Source organism: Poeciliopsis prolifica, unplaced genomic scaffold (genome assembly GCF_027474105.1).
Source record: "Poeciliopsis prolifica strain line A6 unplaced genomic scaffold, Auburn_PproV2 SCAFFOLD089, whole genome shotgun sequence".
Taxonomy (NCBI): domain Eukaryota; kingdom Metazoa; phylum Chordata; class Actinopteri; order Cyprinodontiformes; family Poeciliidae; genus Poeciliopsis; species Poeciliopsis prolifica.
Window position 1 is genome coordinate 335,001 of NW_026562464.1, and position 19,753 is coordinate 354,753.

The following is a 19,753-nucleotide window of genomic DNA, read 5'->3' on the forward strand; positions in this document are numbered from 1 at the left end:
GTTGAAAAAACCCAATCATTACCACACAGACGAGGGCCCTCAGTCATGAGGGATGCCTGCTGCAACATCTCCACATAGCCAGCTGCTGTTTGACGCCCCTGCACAACCTGAAGCTCCATTGTTCCATTGAAGGAAAACGCACCCCAAATCATGATGGCGCCCCCACCACTGTGCCGTGTAGAAAACATCTCAGGTGGGATCTCCCTGTCATGCCAGTAACGTTGGAAGCCATCAGGATCATCAAGCCAAAACTTTTTCTCATCAGAGAAGACAACTTTCTTCCACCTTTCAATGTCCCATGTTTGGTGCACCCTTGCAAAGTCCAAACGGGCAATTCTGTGGAGTTGAAGAAGACGTGGCCTTTGAAGACGTTTTTTGTTTCTGAAGCCCTTCCCTTGCAGATGCCGTCTGATGGTTATTGGGCTGCAGTCAGCACCAGTAATGGCTTTAATTTGGGTAGAGGATCGTCCCTTGTCTTGACGGACAGCCAATCGGATCCTGCGGTTCAGAGCTGGTGAAATTTTTTTGGGTCTACCGCTTGACTTTTTTGTTCCCTAACCCTCAGGATCATTTAAAAAATGCAAAATGACTGTCTTACTGCGTCCAACCTCAGCAGCAATGGCACGTTGTGAGAGGCCTTGCTTATGCAGCTCAACAATCCTGCCACGTTCAAAGTCAGTGAACTTTTTGCTTTTGCCATCTGGAGGTCTTGACAGTGTAAAGACTTCATAGAACATGACATGGAATCCAGATTTTTGCACAGCTTTTGGCTTTTAAAGACTATGGTCTTAAACTTTTGATCAGCTGAAAAATCATGTTTGAGTGTAAATGCAGTTTTCAGAAAATTCCCCGCTCAAATGTTTTTGTCTCTTGCACTAATATTTTCTTTTAACATTGTGAAGCTCTACTTAGAATCTTCTTAAGATTCAATAGTGCAAAATGCAAATTCTTGCAATTTTTTGACTGGTCTTAAGATTTTGATCAGGAGTGTATATACATATATATATTGTCCATTTTCGGCTTAATTACTACTGTTCTTTCAGCAAGCTGGATGGTTTGGAGTTTGTATACTTCATTTAACAATTAATCGATTGCAAAATTAAGTAGAGAGTTATTTCAATAAGTCGTTAATCTCATGAATTGTTTCAGCTCTACAATTTTTTTGTATAGTAGGCTGAAAATTAATGGCTTATGACTTTTTATAAACAAAAAGGAAAAATTCTTAAATGAGAAGTAGATCTGAACATTGCTTACTTTCTAACTCATGTACAATCTGATCTTATTTAGGTCTCTGTTTACTAACCAGGTGACTTCTGGTTACGTCTGAAGGCTACTGGGTTACTAAGCTAAATCAAAGGGAGTATATGATCACACACTGTGGATGTTTATTTGTAAAAGTAAATTAAATTTACTTTTGTATCATTTTCCTTCTCCTTCAAAGTGATGTGATCTGGTCTAAACAGTTTGAGCTTTTCTATCTGATTCTTAGAGTTTCTGGTTGAGTTGGCCTCACCTCCTTCCTGCCCCCCTGACCTTTGGCCCCTGTTGGCTCCCCAGCACCGTTTTTGGCCTGTTCTATCAGGGCCTTCAGCTGCTGCACGTTGCTCATCAGAGTGTTTGCCAGTTCCTCCAGGTACACCCAAGTGTTCTTCTCTCCTTCATTCACGGCCGAACACGCGTCCCCTACAGGCGCCACTTCCAGCCCTGCCACCATCGTAGCCGACGGTGATGATGCTGCAGAGGATACTGCTACTTTGGCTTGGATGGGCTGAGGAGCAACAGCCAGAGCTGGCAGCGCTGTTAGCACTGGAAGAAAGATGCAGGCAGAATGACATCTCAGGGAAAGCTGTACTTTAACTAGACCAGCTTGTTTAAAAAACAGGATCATACTCTGTATAAGGATGTTCATCACATTAGATGACTGTATGAATTCTCAAACAGCAAAAAAGTGACAACTAGTTATTTTTATAGTACTCTGAAAATAACATGGTCCCATTTTATCAAAAACACCTGACGCTTGCCTTTGTTTGGAAAAGAACAAACCAGGTGAAGTTAGTGTCTCAGTGACAGAGTGTACCTGTGGTGCTAGCAAACACGTCGCTATGTGCTGACCCGTCTGAGATGATGGCGGCCGAGGCGGCGTCGCTTGTTGGTGTACGGTCAAAGGTCAACGTGCTGGAGGCGGCAAACTGCCCTGACGGGGACACCGTGACTGTCAAGAGAGAGAAAATAGCAGGATTGGCCAATCATACAATAGTTTTTGGTAACTGCACAAAAAAATAAAAGGTCTGTCCTGAATGTGAAGACCAGACTGAGGCCTCAGGAGCATAATCTTTTTGGTTTTTTTCTTGTAGTAATGGTAGAGGGAACATTTTTTTTCTGTTCTGGTGGAGTATGTTTAGAACTTCATTGTTCTTTAAAGGAACGTTAGATTAGCTAAAAAAGTGAATCCCAAAGAGCATTTCTGGGTTGTTGATGTGATCAGACTGCAAAGCAACTACTATGTGTCACAAGCACTAAAGATGATCCAGCTATAAGGTATTAATCCATCCATCCATTTTCTGTTCACCGTTGTCCCTATTAGGGTCGGGAGATGCTGGTGCCTATCTCCAGTTCCAGGCGAGAGGCGGGTTCACCCTGGACAGATCGCCAGTCTGTCGCAGGGCAACACAGAGACAAACAGGACAAACAACCATGCACACACACACTCACACAGGTATTAATTCAATACAGCAATTTATACTGAAATATTGCAATATTTTCACAAATTTTCCCCCTTTTTGATATTCTGGAGCCATCTTGTATATGTGTAACGATGGTTAACATACAAATATAAAATACAACAACCTGTTGTCTTAGCTCCTGCTACTCCCACCATATTTATATATACCCCCAAACTGGAGCAGTGGCTACAACAGATCCCAGGAACAACATCAGACATCTCAGTCCAGAAATGTGCAGCAGTCCTTGGCACAACCAAGATACTGCAGGACCCTCAAGCTCCCTGTTGGACGTTTATACACACTCAACATGCGCATGGATATTATATCAACTAAGGGCTTTTAAAGATGCATCCAGTTAATTTTTAAGAGCTTGAATTCTTTTCTACTTTTCTCCAATCTCAGAATAAGAGTACCGGTATAATAAGAGTAATAAGTAAATGTTCTTTGGCAAACTAACATGCAGTGCAACACAGATGCGTAGTATGATGCTATGTTGTTGTGAAACTCCCTTCATGGTGGAAATGTTGATCAAGAATCTTTCAGGTTATGATGGATGCTGAAATATTCCTGAATACTGGAACTGGTTGTTTTTCCTCTGATTGTGACAGTTTAGGTCAGATAGTTAAAACTTGAACAGAACAATGATCCTACGCATAGCCTGGTTTTGGAGTGGAAAAGCAGGCTAACATTGTGGAATGATCTGACTAAATACATTTTGAGCACAACCAGAAGCTTAAGACATCAGAAGTATGCGTCTGACCTAAAGCTAGACATAAATATGATAGTCCTAATGAACTGCCATGACAGCAGTGCCTAAATGTTGGCATGAACCAGTTCAAAGTTCATTTTTGCTGTCACAAATAAGCTGATTTCCGTGACATACACGTGGTTCCTGGAGTCAGCTGGATATTCTTCAGGGGGCTGAGATCCTTCTTGACTGGAACAACTGGGAGCTCGTTGTCCCTCTTCCGTCTTTTGTAAGGAACAAAGAGACGGACAGGGCCAGTCTGGAAAACAAAAATCAAAAAAAGAAGCAGTTATGTTGTAAATGAATGCTGATGAGAATTTTGAGACAACTACTACTTTGGATTACCTTACTTCTTGGACTACCGCACTGTTAAACTTGGCTTTTGGTAGATTTGAGCCCTAAACTAACAAAAACCCACACAAATAAGTAAGTGGAAAATATAGAAAAGTAAAAGCATTAAATATATCCCTCCACATTAGAGGAAATGTGGAGGGATATATTTGTTTTTCAGCTGAGTTGTACAAAATATTGGTCAGAAAATGAGATGTAAAGCCGTCAAGTAAAAATTATTATTATTAATTTATTCATTATTAATATCCCTGCAACTGAACTCATTTTTATGTCGGAAAACTTAAAATTGTAATACTGATGTGAGCTCTTTCAAGAGCTACTGAAAAGAATTCACACAGAAATAGACAACAGGTTAAATAAACATGCTAAACATGCAAAAAATAAACAATAAACACTTACCATGGTGATATTTTCTGGTGTCACAGAGTCCCCATCTTTTGGTGACTGTAAAAGAAGCAAAGCATATCAATAAATGCATAAATATGAGAAAATCTTAATTCTGCCACTTGAACATGTAATACTCAGCTCACCCAACTTTATTCTGGATCTTTGGATAAATAATGAGTTCATAATTTAATTCCTATTTTAATCAACACGCTAGAAGAGTGGGGTCATGGTGAGAGGCACAATCAGTCCTCTCGATACTACACTGTCAAACATTTCATTCTTTGTTTGGGTTTTTCTTTTCAATAAACTTTATGTGCATTGGCCTGTCGCAATAACAAACTTTACTTGACAATAAATTGTCCCAGAAATTATTGTGATAAATGATAATATTGCTGGACGTTGTGTTAAATATTATCCAAAATAAAACACATGAACCTAAAACAATGAATTAAGAAGGAAATAAAAACTACTTACAACTGAAACCAGAAAAAATGGATTATGAAGTCTGTACACAAAATCGACTTTCAAAATACTACCGAGTTTATTTATTATATAATTAATTGATCAAACTAAATCACCTAAGCTGAATTGTTTTTCATTGTGTTTGGGCAAAGAATCCACTTCTATAAGACAAAATGAAAAACATGGGTTTATTTGAGTCAGTCAGGAGTAATTAGATGTAAGTTTAGTAAGTTTAGGCTTTAATCTTAACTACTTAACACTTGGGGGGTTTTTCCAAGACAAAAAAATATTTGGGTTTATTTTAGTCCATCAAAACCATAACCTAGAGATTCTGTATTGCAGAGTTTTGCTGCTAATGTGATTGGAACACTTATATAGTCCTTTTTAAGATGGTTAAAATAAAAGCCTCAAGCATAAATAAAGGGGTGCAGATATTTTGTTGTTGGTGAACTGACATGTGTTGAATCCTACACTCACATGTGTTAGATCATCACAGCAGGCGGCACAAGTACAGGAAGCAGCATGAGGGTTCAGAATATGCTCCTAAAACACACACACACACACACACACACACACACACACACACACACACACACACACACACACACACACACACAGGCAAGTTTAAATACTGAGGAGGGAGAGATGTACTCCAGCTTTCTGTTTAGAATCTGTATGAAATTGTAAAACTCTCACCATGAAAGCGTTCATTACAGTTGTGGTCTGACAGTGTAGCAGTTGCACAGTTCAGTACCTGAATGAGGCAGAGCAGAGGTCGGCCAGCGTATCTGATGCTCCTCTTCCAGTCTTTGCTGCTCGCTCTTCCCGCCAAAGCTTCAAACTCAGTTGGAGCAAACCACTGCTGGTTGTGTTTGATACAACGACCTTTGCCCCCTGAACAATGAACAACTATGTTAGCATAAAAAAATTTCAGGAATAGCGCAAACAAGACTGTTTGCTGATGATGAATATTGATCAAACTATCAATAAACGTCAAATGTTTAAACTAACATGACCAAAGAGAATGGGGGAGGGGGGACCGAAAATACGAAAAAATATTCAGTTGCCGAAACTTTATATTATATATCCTTTGAGGAAACTAGGCAAGCTAAAACCAATTGGAAATTTAACAATGAATTCTATGAATAAATGGTGAAATAAACACAGAGAAATATAAAAAAGATCATGGAAACTGACTCAGTTTGTTATTTCAACAAAGTATTACATTTGGTGCCACAGGCTTCAGCAGCTATTAATCCCCAATATTTAACCATTGTGCTCTGCAAATCCAGAACTAAAACATATTAAACTAGGTAGGGCTGCACTGATATGAAGAGTTGGGCCAATATCGAAATCCAATATTTTTACTGACAGAAGATGCAATCAGCTATTGGAAAATGAAAAAGATGCCACTATATTATTAAAAAAGTTACTTGTTTTTTAAATTAAATTCAGAAAGCTGAGCCATAGTTATACATAGAGGCAGGTAGACTGATATCAGCACAAATCTGGTAAGCCAGAATTTTCAAAAGATGTCACCTGATCCCAGCCGGTTCTTGTACAGGACTCCGCTCGTATTCCTGCAGCGGACCGGCAGTTCGTTGTTGTACACCGATGGGTCCCAGTTGTATTTGGAGCAAGAGTCTTTGTCCTGCAGCGGAGTCAGAGGAGTGGGTGGAGTCTGAGGGCCTGACAGACGCACACAGAGGGATGTAAATAATATGTGATAATTTTTCACAGGCTGATAAAAAGCATCGTCCTGCTAGGACAGTACAGCACACCAGATGTGATGGTGGTGGCAGATTTGAGGCCCGCTGCTTCCACGATGCTGCCATCAGTGTGAACCACAATCAGGGTGGCCTTCTGGGTACTGAGCCCTTCGCCCAGCTGCAGAGTAGTCCTGCCACTCTGTAAGTACACAAACATAGTCAAGTACGGAAACGATAACATGCTGTAAATGATATTCATTTCCCATACGATACAGATATCTGAGGTTTTGCATCGGCCGATGACGACCCAATACACAAAGAAAAAGTGCTGAACTGACTTAAAATGTTTGTTGTTGTTGTTTTTTTAACATAGATATAAATGTACTGGATTACAAACATATTTGGTAACTCTGCATTAGTACCAAAAGATTCATAAGCTATGTCAAACATGAAAAAACAACACAACTTTAATTTGTTCAATCAATCAATTAGGAGTACAGCAGCTAATGTGGAATAAATAATAGAGAAACTGAAAGTGACAAAAACAAGAGGTTGACTACTCTGGTCAAATATGCAAAAAATAAACTGCAACAAACCTTTCAAATGATTCAGAAAGTGCAATTAGGAATTAAAATATAGAGTAGAATAAATAATAAAGCATGACGCCGCTCAGAGCACAAACCATAGAATTAGAATGAATAGATCCACCCTTATAGGTCAGACACATTGTCACCGATATAGAATTGTTTTCAATACAGATATTAATGTTGGGTTGGTGCATTTTTGAATTCCTAGACAAATTATTTTTCAGAAGTCCCACAACAATATTTGATGTCATAATAAATTCACTTTTATTCCTCCTTACAAATCAAACATGAGTCTATGGAGTGATTTGAGCAGTGAGGTGTTATTTACCAGAACGTGCTCAGGAAGGCTTGCTGACGTAGCTACAGTGGTGGTGAAGACATTGTCCTCTGCAGCCTGAACATCCGCCACGGTCACTGCAGCCACCTCTAATCAGCCGCAAAAGATAAAAATCACTGACGTCCAAGAAAAACTACAACAAATTATTTCTGTGAATACGACAGGACTGTGAAATGAAGTCAGACCAGTTTCACAGCTGAAAGTATGGCACACAATAAAAGCTTCTGTTGATGAATTTAAGATTAAAAACTTGGGGTGAACCAACCAACTTCCTTAATTTTGGGTGATCAGCCAATACTTGCATGGGAACCCGACCATATCCACCTATCTCCGGAAAGTTAGACATAATTGGCCTTCTGTTGCCTAAACTTTATATTTATATATGAGAGCACTATCTCAAATGCACCTAAAATACGTTTGTATCATATTCAATGTTTTTCAATAAAGTAAGTTTGGAACACTGAAGGTTGTGATCTCACAATTGGTAAACTCTTTTTTTATCCCAGAGTGAAATGATGACACAATTCCAAACTTCTCAAAACAATTAAAATGATCATTTTAATCAAACAAAGTTCAACTAATAAGTCAGTATCCATTTAGTTCAAGTTCTTTGATCATTTCATTTTGTATTGCAAGATAGAAACAAATTCAATTAGTCTGAAGCCTTCTTTTGTAAGTCATTGTAGATGAAATGCAGTAGTTTTGGTGGGTGGGGGCTAATGCCCACACTACAACTGAGGCAGCTTCCACAATATATTTTCAATATTGACATTTTTTACTTATAGCTTCGGGGTTACATTTACGAGTAATATCTGTATTTTGTATTATTATTTCTATTTCTAAATATTTCTGACAGGAAAATGAAACAACAATGGCTAAATCACTGAGTAGAATTATTTCAGGAAGAAATTTGAATGAAGTTGGGTCCAAATATCAGCCACAAAGTTTCGGTGGTTGTATTAAAATGCGGAATAACCCTGTGATTTTATGTGAGCTATGCCAATAAAAAGTAATACATTCGTTGGTCTTGTTATGCTAACTACTCTAACCCTCTGTTTACCCTCCTGAACAGCCATGGCCTCCTGCCGCTGCCTACCTGCGAATGCCGCTTCGGCCTCGTCTGTGTTCGGGAGGTGCTCGGCTCTCATGTCGATGTTTCGCGGTTCCGCTATCACAGACATCGGAGCGACTTCGGCCTCCGACTCCGTATCCGAGCCCACTCCCTCCACCGACCCACCAATGGGCGGTTCGTCCAGCCCGAGTGCCTTCGTGGCCGAGGCAGCCTCGTCCATTCTTCCGCGGAACGACAAGAACCGAATAGGGCCGAGCGACCGCGGAACAAAGAAACAGATCCGAGGTTCCCGGAGCCTCGAATACAGCGACGCACAAGTAACGGAGCTCGTGAATTAAATTTTCTGAAATAAACTATAACTGTATTTACCAGAAACTCTGGAAAACTCTTACGCAATTCAAGCTGACCCGGAAAATTAAAGGGCATTCGTAATTTCTTTTTATTTCAAACCTACGGCAAGCGACACACCGGAAAATGACGAACGGGTACGAATTGACCCGATGAGAATCCAATTTTGCACGCGTATCCAAGCGATGGTGGAGTTCATTAGGCTTCACTTTTTTTGGCTTAAACATAAAACCACAAAGATTTATGATTCCAATTCTACACTGACATCCTGTACCACTGACATAGAAGGCAGGAAACCAAAATATAACCAGGGAAGGTTATTTTTTCAGCCAATCTTCCAAACATATTAACACAGGAAATGGATATTTATGCATGTTTATTTTATATATCCAAATAATTATTATTAAAATATATTTAAATATATTTTAATGACAAACCAATGCCTTCTACTCATTGATTATCATCTAAATTTCAGTGTTTTTGACTTCTATTAATTTTTATGTTTCAGTTTCATGATGTTTCAAAGTAGACTCCTTGTTGCACTTCCACAGGGCTGTCTGTGGTGGAACACTGTTCATACTGAATTACAAAATCATCCAAAAAATATATATTGGCTGCAACAAATGTACCTGAATAGAAAAGAATATTTGTCTGCCCCAACCCTAAGCCCCTTCACTGAATACACCCAAATTAACTCTGTCACACATTTGATTTCAAGACTTTTAAAGTGTCTACATTGGTCTAAAATGATCTAAATGCAGTGAAACTTTGACTTTATACTAAAATATGGAAGGAAAATCTGTAAAGTTGAAGATGTACCAGTTTAATAAACCATACTGGTCAGTAATAAACCAAGGCCAATGCACATTAACAGATCACAGTTAACTTTCAGCACAGTAGAGTCCCACCCATCAATTAGGTATTAATCACAGGAAGTGCTACAATATTACAACCCCAATAGATCAGTAATAAGATTTTTAGCACACGTGGTGCAATCGTTCTGTTTTCAAAACAATCCTTTAAACAAGTTGTATACATAAAAAACAACAAACAAAGCTGGATGTATCAAACTGGATGTATCAACCACACTATTCAGTCTCTTGAATTAGTAAAGCGGTCCGTTAGCTTTACAAACGTTGCAGGCCTGAGGGACTGGGTTAGCATCGTCCTCAGAATAACTGTTCCAATGATAGCGGCTCCCAGAACAACCACGAAAGGTGTTATAGATTAACTGGTGACTAAATTAACTGGTTGAAACCTTTGCAAACAACAGATGTTTCTAAATTGTAAGTGGCTGCGTTGATGCCCGTTGAAAAATCCTACTTCTCTGACAAAACCGTTTGCAAAACTTTACCATAAATCCCATTTGAAGCAAATATGTGTAATGCTGTAAGTGAAAAATATGTTTCAAAACAAGTTTTAACAGAGCAGCGTTCGAAAATACCACATATGAGCAGAACTAGATCAATGAGAAACACGACAATCCCATTCTGGTTCACCAGAATAAATGAATTTCATCTCATGAGCAGCACAATATAAACCTGAGTGGAAGGTTTCTGCTTTTTGTAACCAGCACTGATGAGAAAATCATTGGAATTGACTCTCAAATACTTTTAATGCGAGTTGCTTAACACTTCTAGCCTATTGTGTGTTTCTGGCTCAGATCCTGCAATGCAACCAAACCGTTTCTGAACTTTCTTCTTTTCAGCGACACTACTATGGTTGGGTCACCATGTTTAATAAACTCCAAATCACATACCTGATTGTGTTGCTGTGGTGTTTACGTGTCCAAATAGAGAGGAATATCAAATAATGTCTTTCAGTTATACTGCAATAACATCTCATCTAAATGATATAAAGTTAACAGCAAATGTTGTAGTTGGTGGTGAATCCAAATTGACAAGTCAAAGTTATAATAATAAACATTCCGATATTACGGTCAGAAACCCACAGATTATGATCAATATCTACAGTATTTGTCTGTGTTCTCTACTGTGAACCAGTTTGCTGGCTGGTGAAGAGGGGAAATAAACTTAAAAACAAAACGAGCCAAACTAAGATTAACTAGTGACAGTCAAACGGGGTCCTCAACGCAAATGTTTGTAAAAAATTAGGTGGCTGTATCGTTTCCTGATTAAAACGCGACGAAGACAAAGGTAAATAAACGGATTAGAAAATGTCTCTTTCTCTTTGATCTCCTCAAAACAATAATTATTTGCATGTGAAGGAATATTCAAGAATATATTGAAATTTCACCAAAATATACCACACAAGTGAATATTCTTTTTTCAGACAATAAAATAAAGTGGCCTAAAATGTGAATCAGGCGACAGCGTTAATTGAACTCGTAGTCGCGGCCGCTGAGCTCCGAGAGCGCTGTTTCATCCATTACACCAGTGGTCCCCAACCACCGAGCCGCGCAAGAAATAATGAAATATATTTCCATGATATGTATTATGTGAGTCTGGAGGATCTTTTATTTTGAAAATCCTTTAACTGGATTCTCTCGGTTATGTCTTGCCGCCAACATTGAGCCACAAGCAGCAAAATGAGTCAGAATCAGATCAGATTCTTTGGAAAGTTTCTTTGGCCCAGAGAAAAGACAGGAGAATGGATTCATCCCGGTAGGTATTCCCACATTCCAAGCTCACTCTGCATGATATGGTGACCGGATGGATGTTAATGAAGCAATGAAGCTTCAAACTGCTTCTCCACGTAGAGACCAAGAAGCTCCCTGAGCATCAGCAACACTTCGGGTGTCTTTGTCTCTCATCACTCCCAGATGGGAGAAACAAGCTCAGGGCTCCCATTAGTCGTTATCGTGAGTTAAAATTTTCACCAAAGTAAAATGTTCGTTTGTGGCGCATCTGTATCTTATTTTGAAGGGATATATATATAAATGTTACCATGGTGACCAGAGTCAGAGCGTTAGGGCAGTGGTCGAGACGAGAGGAGAGGAGTAGTTTTATCAGATTCTGAGAAGCCACTTTGCAATAAAAGCCTGTGGCAGAAAAAATAGAAACAAAGAAGCCTAAAGACGGCAACACCTTCAGGACATTGACAGGGCAAGCTTCTGCATGAAGTGATGGTGTTCAGGTGGTGATAGTTTATGGACTCATTTTTAGCGATAAAAGACGAAAAAAAGAAAAGGTGTCTGATAAAGGACAACAGGAGCAGCCGCTCTATCTGCTGCACTATGATTTGGAGATGAGTTATGTTTCTTCATAGTAAACATTTTTAATGGAATAAACACAACCACTGGATTCTCAGTTGCGTCATGTCAGCTGTCAGGATCCCCTCCGTTCTTACGTCAAGGCGTTTTCTGATTGGCTATCTGTCACATTCAACAGGCTGCGTTCTGCTGTTAGTCAGGGAAGATGCCCCATTTTAGATCGGGCATTTTCAACTCACCACCACGTAACACACCACACACTGCAGGATGTTGTGTAAAGGGAAAATTGGGGGAACACCAACATACAGAAGCATTATCTGGCAAACACACACAAAACATTTATTTACTGGTACAGTATTGAAAGCAGACAGTATGCTACACAAAGCTTTACACATATTGAAAAAATAAGTTTGAATTTCATCCATATTAAATTAACCATTACACATCAAGAGTTTCCTATTGGATTGTATCAATTTATCAGAAAAAGTTTCAAATCTAAACCGTCCTGCTTTTTTTCCCTTGACACTTAGGGTCTAAAAAAGAAGACTGTGCTATAATTTACTAATGATTAATATTGACCAATCAGTAAATAAAAGTCTGCTGTTAAAACAAACACATGTCCAAAGAACCTGGAAACTTGGGGGAGTTGAGAAATACACAAAAACAATCAGTTCTCTAAACTTTTTATGGATGCTTCGAAAAAAAAATTAAGCTAAAGACCAATTGGAAATTTAACAATGGATGATATTCATAATTGGTGAAGTAAACACAGTAAAACATAAAAAAGAACATGGAAATTCCAATATGGTAACAGTATCTTCTAAGTAAGTTTGCTGATAGGAATGATGAATTAATTTGTAGAGCTATTTAGTTCATCAGTGGTTCTTAAACTTGCGACTCCACTAACAAGTTCTCATCAGCCTGACACACACATACTGAAGGATTAAACAGAACAGAATGCATTGCTTTTTTCCCCCTCGCTTTTAAAAACCAATGAATACATCAAATGAATATATCGAATCAAACAAAATATTGGGTTTTAAACCACTATTTATGAGTTCACAAACTTTTTTTTCCCCCCAAAAAAGAAATGATCTTTTCACAAGAAAACAGGAATTTTTGTGACCAGCATTAATTGTTTACTGAAGATAAATTAGTTTGGACAGGACTCAAGTTGTCATATTGCCAAGAAGTTATTCAATCAATTCATCTGCTTATTCTTTCATAGCAATATAAAGACAGAAAACCCCTTATTATTATTTATAAAACTTGGGGTATAAAAAAAAAATTTGAATCAGCAGACTAACAGACACCTGACTGTATGACCATAAAGGGTTTACTGCTCTGCTTGCATCCCAGCCTGGTGTGCTGTAGCTGTGATCACATGTTCAGTATTATTGTTATTGAAATATGTGTTATTGTTGTTTTGGCTCTATGACTAGCACTTTGTAAATTCAGTCTACTTACTTAAATCTGAGGTGAACCAGAAGCATGACGGCAGTGGGTCAACCATTCTGTTTAGATTCTTCTCAAACAATCACAAGGCGTAATCATCATAGAGATCCAGGCCTGAAAGCATGACCGAGCAGGGCTGGACGTAACAGTTCATTGTTCCTCCTTGATGTGTTTGAGTGATGCCTTTTTTTCTTCTCCACTTTGGAATCGCTCAGCTCCTGAAAGCATCGGCATGTTGACATGTCCCCTGCTCTTTAGCATAACACCCACTATAGTTTCCCCAAGTGAGATTGCAAATACCATCTGCTGTACATCAGTTCAGCTAAACATACATATATATACATAAAATACCTTTTTATCAAAAAGGTATTTTCTTAGCATGAGAACCTTAGAGGCTGCTCAAGCCTATCAGATAAGGTTTGTCAGTCTGAGTTTAACATCAACATGGGTTGACGACGTTCTCCTGAAATCAGGTCTGGATCCTGGAAACCAGGTAATAGAGAAGAAAGAAGGCAAGGACCAGTCCTCCGGAGACGTAGCAGAGGAGGCGTCGATTGTCTTTGCCAGATCGGACCATTGTGGAAAACCGCTTCACACTCCCGCTCAACAGGCCCGTTGCACTCATGAAGTTTGAGTCCTGAAAGACAAAGAGGGAGAAGACAATTACAAATTTAGTTTCTTTCAACACACACCTGCAATAAGACCTAGAGGTCCGCAAGAACCACTTACATCAGAGGCAAGACGGACTCACCATGTTGTCTAAGTAGTCGTTCTGATCATCCACCTCTCTGTCAATGTCATAAGCCAGCTGTCAGAAAAACATTAGATTAGTATGAAAAAAGTTTGGAACTACTCATTTCAAACTGTAGGTCCATAAAAGTCACAAAGCTTTTTTAATTGGAAAAAAATCTAAACCTCTAAGTTTAGAGAAAAAAATGTACTTAAAAGGACAGTCATGTATTTTCGAGGCATATAGTATTACTTTACAGCATTCAGATGCTACAAAAAAATTAAAAGATTCCTAAAACATGCATGAAAGAATCAAGGCAACATTCCATATATGTTTTTGATGAGGGTAAAGATTATAACATGATGTAAATCTCAAAAAAGTAAATTTTACATAATATTGCACCTTTAACGCATACAAATAGAAGAAGTATGTAACACCTGTGGCTAGAAACTCAAAATAACAAGCAGGTAGGCAGACAACCGACAACCACCACTGATAATGAAACCAGTGGAAATAAGCTTTTTACATACCATTAGCATGTAGGGTTTTTACATACCGATTTCAGTCGGGACACTTTACTGGCCAAGTTATCAGCCAGTCGCTTGTTTTCAGCATCCAGCATGCTGTCGACAGAGCCATGACCTGAAGACGCACAGACACAAACGACCAGGCCAGTGTTAATCGTTCACATATTGGAATTTAAAATCAAGATTTTTGTTGAGCACCTGCTTCTTTTAAGCAGCTGAAATGAAACTTTATCCAGTGATTTATTTTTAAGGTCTCTCTCTCACCTGACTACATTAAAATTTTAAAATATGTATATCCATTGTAATTACTAGAAATTTTGTGCATACAGAAATCATAATTTCACATTAAAATGAGATCTTTTCAGAGGTTTTACCAATATAATTTGACTGTGGTCTTAAAAAATGTCATGTGGTGTGACCACGATTTGTGGTAAAATCATGGTATTTTCCATGATGTATTAAAGATATATTAATTTTCATTTATTTAAGGTGTTTAGAAACATAGTTTTTATAATTTGTATTTTTCTGACAATTATGACTCCCAAAGAACTGTGAAATTCCATTTATAATTGACTTGACCACTGTTTTTCTTCACCATTTCATCAAACTGTGATAAATAAAAAAATAAATCTTTAATCACTTGAAGATACTGTATCAGTGATTAATAATTATGCTCCAGATACTGGAGCATATTTTGATATTCAATACATTTACTTTTTTAATTGTTCGCACCAAATGATTTATACAAAAATGTAGGCCAGGTAACAAATCCAAATTCTTTTAAAACATAAAAATAGAATTACAAGCAGGAACAGTACATTACAAAAATCCCCATAAACACCAATTTAATTTGCATAAAAATTAATACAGGAATCAACTTTGTAATACGTATTTCAAACATATCCTTAATAAAATCAGAATGTACAGGAGATTGCTTTAATTTTCTAATTTTATTTAAAAAACTGGATAAAGAAACATTTTCAAGCTCCCAAATTTAAGTACATTAATGGAAATATAATAATTCAGTTTCAGTTTAACTATATTAAGCAGAACCATGTAAGATAAGAAATAGTTTCAAAATGGAAAGAATGTCAATGAACTTCCAAACCATTATATTACTCCTGGGAAGAAATGCAGCAATTCCATTTTTTCCTTCTTCTTCTGATCTCCCATGAGGGCCGATCACCAATACTGATCACATGGATTGCCGATTAAATACTACTATGTGATCTGGCAAAATGGAACCATAAAATCACCTTATTTAGAGAAAAACCTGTACAATGCTTGCAGGGCACAACGCAGCACGTATTCAATGAAAAGGACAAATGAAATACCTGCAATCAGTATCAGTAAAGCGTGTTGTTTTACTGAACACGTTTTCAAGCATTTTGGCTTCTCCGCTGAGCTATTTATCCATCACAAGATGCAAACTTCCCATCACTGACACAGCGTTAAACTTCCACTTGCTTAGGATTTGCTGCCGTATGCTTGTGCAGTGAAGGAAAAGCACGCTGTGAAATATGTAATTGGTTTTTGTGATCGGTAACCAAAGACAGTGATCGGTGATCACCAATCATACACTTTTAAACGGAAATCGGCTGATTATGATTGGTGACTGACTGATTGGCACACAACTATTCCTGGGTACTTTGATGTCCATGTGAACAAAAGGAAATGCTTATTTTCAAGCAGTTTTTAGAAACAGGAATTTGTGAACTTTGCCCAGTCTTGCCTGTCCAACTTGGAACTGAATGAGGTTCCTGCTGGTTCAGGTTCTGGTGAGCACATGACCATGTGAACAAGTTCTTGTCAGACTGTCGCATGGTGCTGACTTGGCCTTTTTCTCCCACATCCTGAAGTAACTGGCCCACCACACATGATACTTCATCATAGCTTACAGTTTGATGACGGTGCCTTCTTGCTAGATAGATCAAAACAATAAGTGGCAAAATACATGCTGGAACTACTCCCATAATGTTACATGTTCAATTGTATTTTTATCATATTGTTAAAAAAATACCAAAATTGTGCAAAAATCTGTTCAGGAAATAATAATATAAAGTACTGTTTTTGTATTTGAGTCTTGAATTTAAAAATAAAAGCACAGAAACTACCCTTCAAGAACATAAATGTATCATTACAATGGTCACACCAAATAATATTTTCTTGTTCAGTAATTAGTAACAGATAAATAATTTGTCTTCTTAAAAAAAAACAAGCTAACTTCCTACACAAGGCAAATATAAAATTCATAATCAAAATAGAAAATTTTAGGAATATTTAAATATTAATAGTTTTTTTTTTAGGTCATACCACATGATACCCAAATGTGGCAACTACATACCAACTGCTAAAAGTGGCACTTTGAATAAAATTAGAGAAAAATTAAAAAATCTCTTTGATGTGTCCAGAGACTGTTGGCAGACTGTTGGATGATGCAACATCTTGTTTTTGACTGGATTTCAAAATATGGGAATGGAAATTTCTTGGCGGTTGCACCACATGATATTTTGTTAAATGGACATCAAGTTTGTTTAAATGTTATAATAGATTTATAACTAAAAATGCTTTGAAAGTTTGCACAGGATGAAGAAAAGACTTTAAAAATCATGTCAATCAGGAAAAAAAAAAAATTGAACAGATTCAATGTAATTTTTAAGACATTTATAAAGCAGTAATTGAGTTCGAACAGTCACACCGTTTTGACATTTTGACTCTCTAAAAACAAGAAAAAAATGACCAAGAAAAACAACTTTTGAAAGGTTAAAGGTGTACATGTGGAAGACATATTGCATATCTGTGGTTTCTTTTTATGAACTTAAACCTTTTTTTAACTGTAAATAGTAGAAAGAAACACAATGGGCGTCACTTCATATATATATATATATATATATATATATATATATATATATATATATATATATATATATATATATATATACACGCAAAGCTCAGGATAGACACGTTCAAACTGAACGTGTCTATACTCCTCTTTGTTAGAAACTTCTGAAGTTGCTAGCTTCGCACGTTTAAGGCTAGTTTAGATTAATTAATCGCCGTTGTAATCCCGTATCGTAGAGTTCGAACAAAGCCACCACGACGTTAATTTATTAGATATTTTGAGGAAGAATTTGAGGAGTAAATATATTCAAATAGTCATTCGATTTTTAAAGAAAACTAAAGTATTTCATAGAATTTGATTATAACAGATGTGTTTGTAAATGTGTGGATGATATACATGGTTAGAATACAAAATTATCTAGAAGTACATATATTTGCGCGTGTTTCATTTGATTGATCAACATAACGAACAGCTTAATCTCAGAAAGTGAATACGTGTCTAAAAACAAACTGTACCTCTGTTCCAGTCCGCCATGTTGCTTCCTGACGTCAAGATCAGCTGTTCAGATGCACGTGACCACGGTGTTTCTGCTTCTTCTTCTTCTTCTTCTTGGATTTAATGGCGGTTGGCAACAAACTTTTAGTAGCATTACTGCCACTTACTGGTATGTAGTGTGGTTCGTGATGGTCTTTATATATATAGAATACAAAGTTATCTATAAGAACATTTATACACACGCGCAAATATATGTACTTCTAGATAATTTTGTATTCTAACCATGTATATCATCCACACATTTACAAACACATCTGTTATAATCAAATTCTATGAAATACTTTAGTTTTCTTTAAAAATCGAATGACTATTTGAATATATTTACTCCTCAAATTCTTCCTCAAAATATCTAATAAATTAACCTTGTCCTTAATACATTCAAACTCTCCTCATATATTTTTCTCTCTTTCATATTTCTGACATTGTAATATAGCATATTCTATTGTTTCATATTTTCCACAGTAATCACAATTGTTAGTAGTATGCTTTTAAATGTTAAAAAGTGTACTGTAATGAACTTTTATAATTTTACACATTTTAACCTTGTAACTCTTTCCTCCTTTCCATTTCCTCTTGCGTTTCTTCTTTCTCCTACTATTTTCTGAATTTTATAAAACCATCTTCCTGTTTTTTCTTCATCCCACCTTTTTTGCCATTTGTTCATCAGTTTTCCTTTCACAATACTCTTCAGATTTACTTGTTTTAACTGTAAAACTAACAGGATTTTGAATTGCCCTGTTTGCCACTTTATCTGCCCTCTCGTTTCCTTCTACTCCAATACGTGCTGGAACTCACACAAATATAACTAAGAAACTCATATTTTGTGTAGCAGTCCCTCAGACTCAAGAAAAAACACGGAGAGCTTCGACGGCTAGTCGAAGCTCTAAAGGACAGAACCGTCGGTTCGCGGATCGTAAACTCCCTTCTGGCCAACAGTCTCTGGACACATCAAAGAGATTTTTTAACCCTACCCCTATAGTCACTTTACTGGGTTGAAACCAGTTTTCAGACACCGTGAAAACTAAAGAAAAAATACACAAAACATGAATACATCACATAAAACATGAATACATTACATAAACCAAATAAAGCTCCAAAAGAGCACCTCGAGCCGCCGTCCGAGGGCTACAAAGTCCATAGCGGTAAAGGCCGTCGTGCTATCCTAGCCTACTGAAAATATGAGCGCCAGCTCAAGTACAAAATGAAAATGCTCCTCCTCTTCCTCCTGTCCATGGGTACTTCAGCCCACAGTGCTGACTGACAGGAGACTCGCAGCGACTCAACAAAAACTGAACTACAGTGCCCCTACTGGACACTATGGGCAACAACCCCAACTAGAACATACTATGACATGGGCATTTACATTTTGTATTCTGAACAATGAATGAAATATTTCTAACAAAATCTCCATCCTACTATCTGATTGATTATATTTTAAACTTAATAATGTAGAACATGAATCTGAACAAATACTGTTTTTAAAGGTTTTATCTCTTTTACCCTGTTGTGAATCTGGAGGTGCGCCTTCAGCTTCTCCTCCAGGGGGCGTCGTGACACTGCGTGGGGGCGTGACTGGTGGTTTTTTCCTGCACACCTGTGGCCACTTACTTCATCGGGAGGAGTACTTCTGGAAGATCACGCCAACACTCCAGTGTCAGAGTGTTGCTCGCCTATGGTAGAACCTGTGCTAAGTTAACCTCAGACCAACCTAACGCTTTCCTGTCATCTGCCTTCAGGTCCTGTTTCCC

At 37.6% G+C, this 19,753-nt stretch overlaps 2 protein-coding genes across 3 annotated transcripts in view; both read right to left on the bottom strand.

Moving 5' to 3' along the window:
* The window catches only part of deaf1 (DEAF1 transcription factor), a 15,919-nt gene extending 7,114 nt beyond the window's left edge, over nucleotides 1–8,805 (bottom strand). Inside the window, exons 1-10 of the mRNA XM_055022719.1 lie at nucleotides 8,401–8,805; nucleotides 7,296–7,393; nucleotides 6,453–6,579; nucleotides 6,211–6,360; nucleotides 5,426–5,565; nucleotides 5,149–5,214; nucleotides 4,222–4,266; nucleotides 3,607–3,730; nucleotides 2,078–2,212; nucleotides 1,514–1,806 (exon numbers count right to left, since the gene is read on the bottom strand). Of these exons, the coding sequence (XP_054878694.1) occupies nucleotides 1,514–1,806; nucleotides 2,078–2,212; nucleotides 3,607–3,730; nucleotides 4,222–4,266; nucleotides 5,149–5,214; nucleotides 5,426–5,565; nucleotides 6,211–6,360; nucleotides 6,453–6,579; nucleotides 7,296–7,393; nucleotides 8,401–8,596 (1,374 nt within the window). The 5' untranslated portion in view covers nucleotides 8,597–8,805. The remainder of the gene's footprint in view (nucleotides 1–1,513; nucleotides 1,807–2,077; nucleotides 2,213–3,606; nucleotides 3,731–4,221; nucleotides 4,267–5,148; nucleotides 5,215–5,425; nucleotides 5,566–6,210; nucleotides 6,361–6,452; nucleotides 6,580–7,295; nucleotides 7,394–8,400) is intronic.
* Nucleotides 8,806–12,215: 3,410 nt separating this feature from the next.
* Nucleotides 12,216–19,188, bottom strand: bet1l (Bet1 golgi vesicular membrane trafficking protein-like). Of its 2 annotated transcripts, none has more exons than XM_055022711.1 (4): nucleotides 19,111–19,188; nucleotides 14,638–14,723; nucleotides 14,103–14,159; nucleotides 12,216–13,988 (listed from the first exon to the last, which is right to left on the bottom strand). In XM_055022711.1, the coding sequence occupies exons 2-4, from the start codon at nucleotides 14,701–14,703 to the stop codon at nucleotides 13,821–13,823; spliced, it is 291 nt and encodes a 96-aa protein (XP_054878686.1). In that variant the 5' UTR covers nucleotides 14,704–14,723; nucleotides 19,111–19,188; the 3' UTR covers nucleotides 12,216–13,820. The 2 variants fall into 2 exon arrangements, with proteins under 2 accessions (XP_054878686.1, XP_054878685.1); XM_055022710.1 differs by lacking the exon at nucleotides 19,111–19,188 and adding an exon at nucleotides 17,966–18,068.
* Between the last annotated feature and the right edge of the window lie 565 nt (nucleotides 19,189–19,753).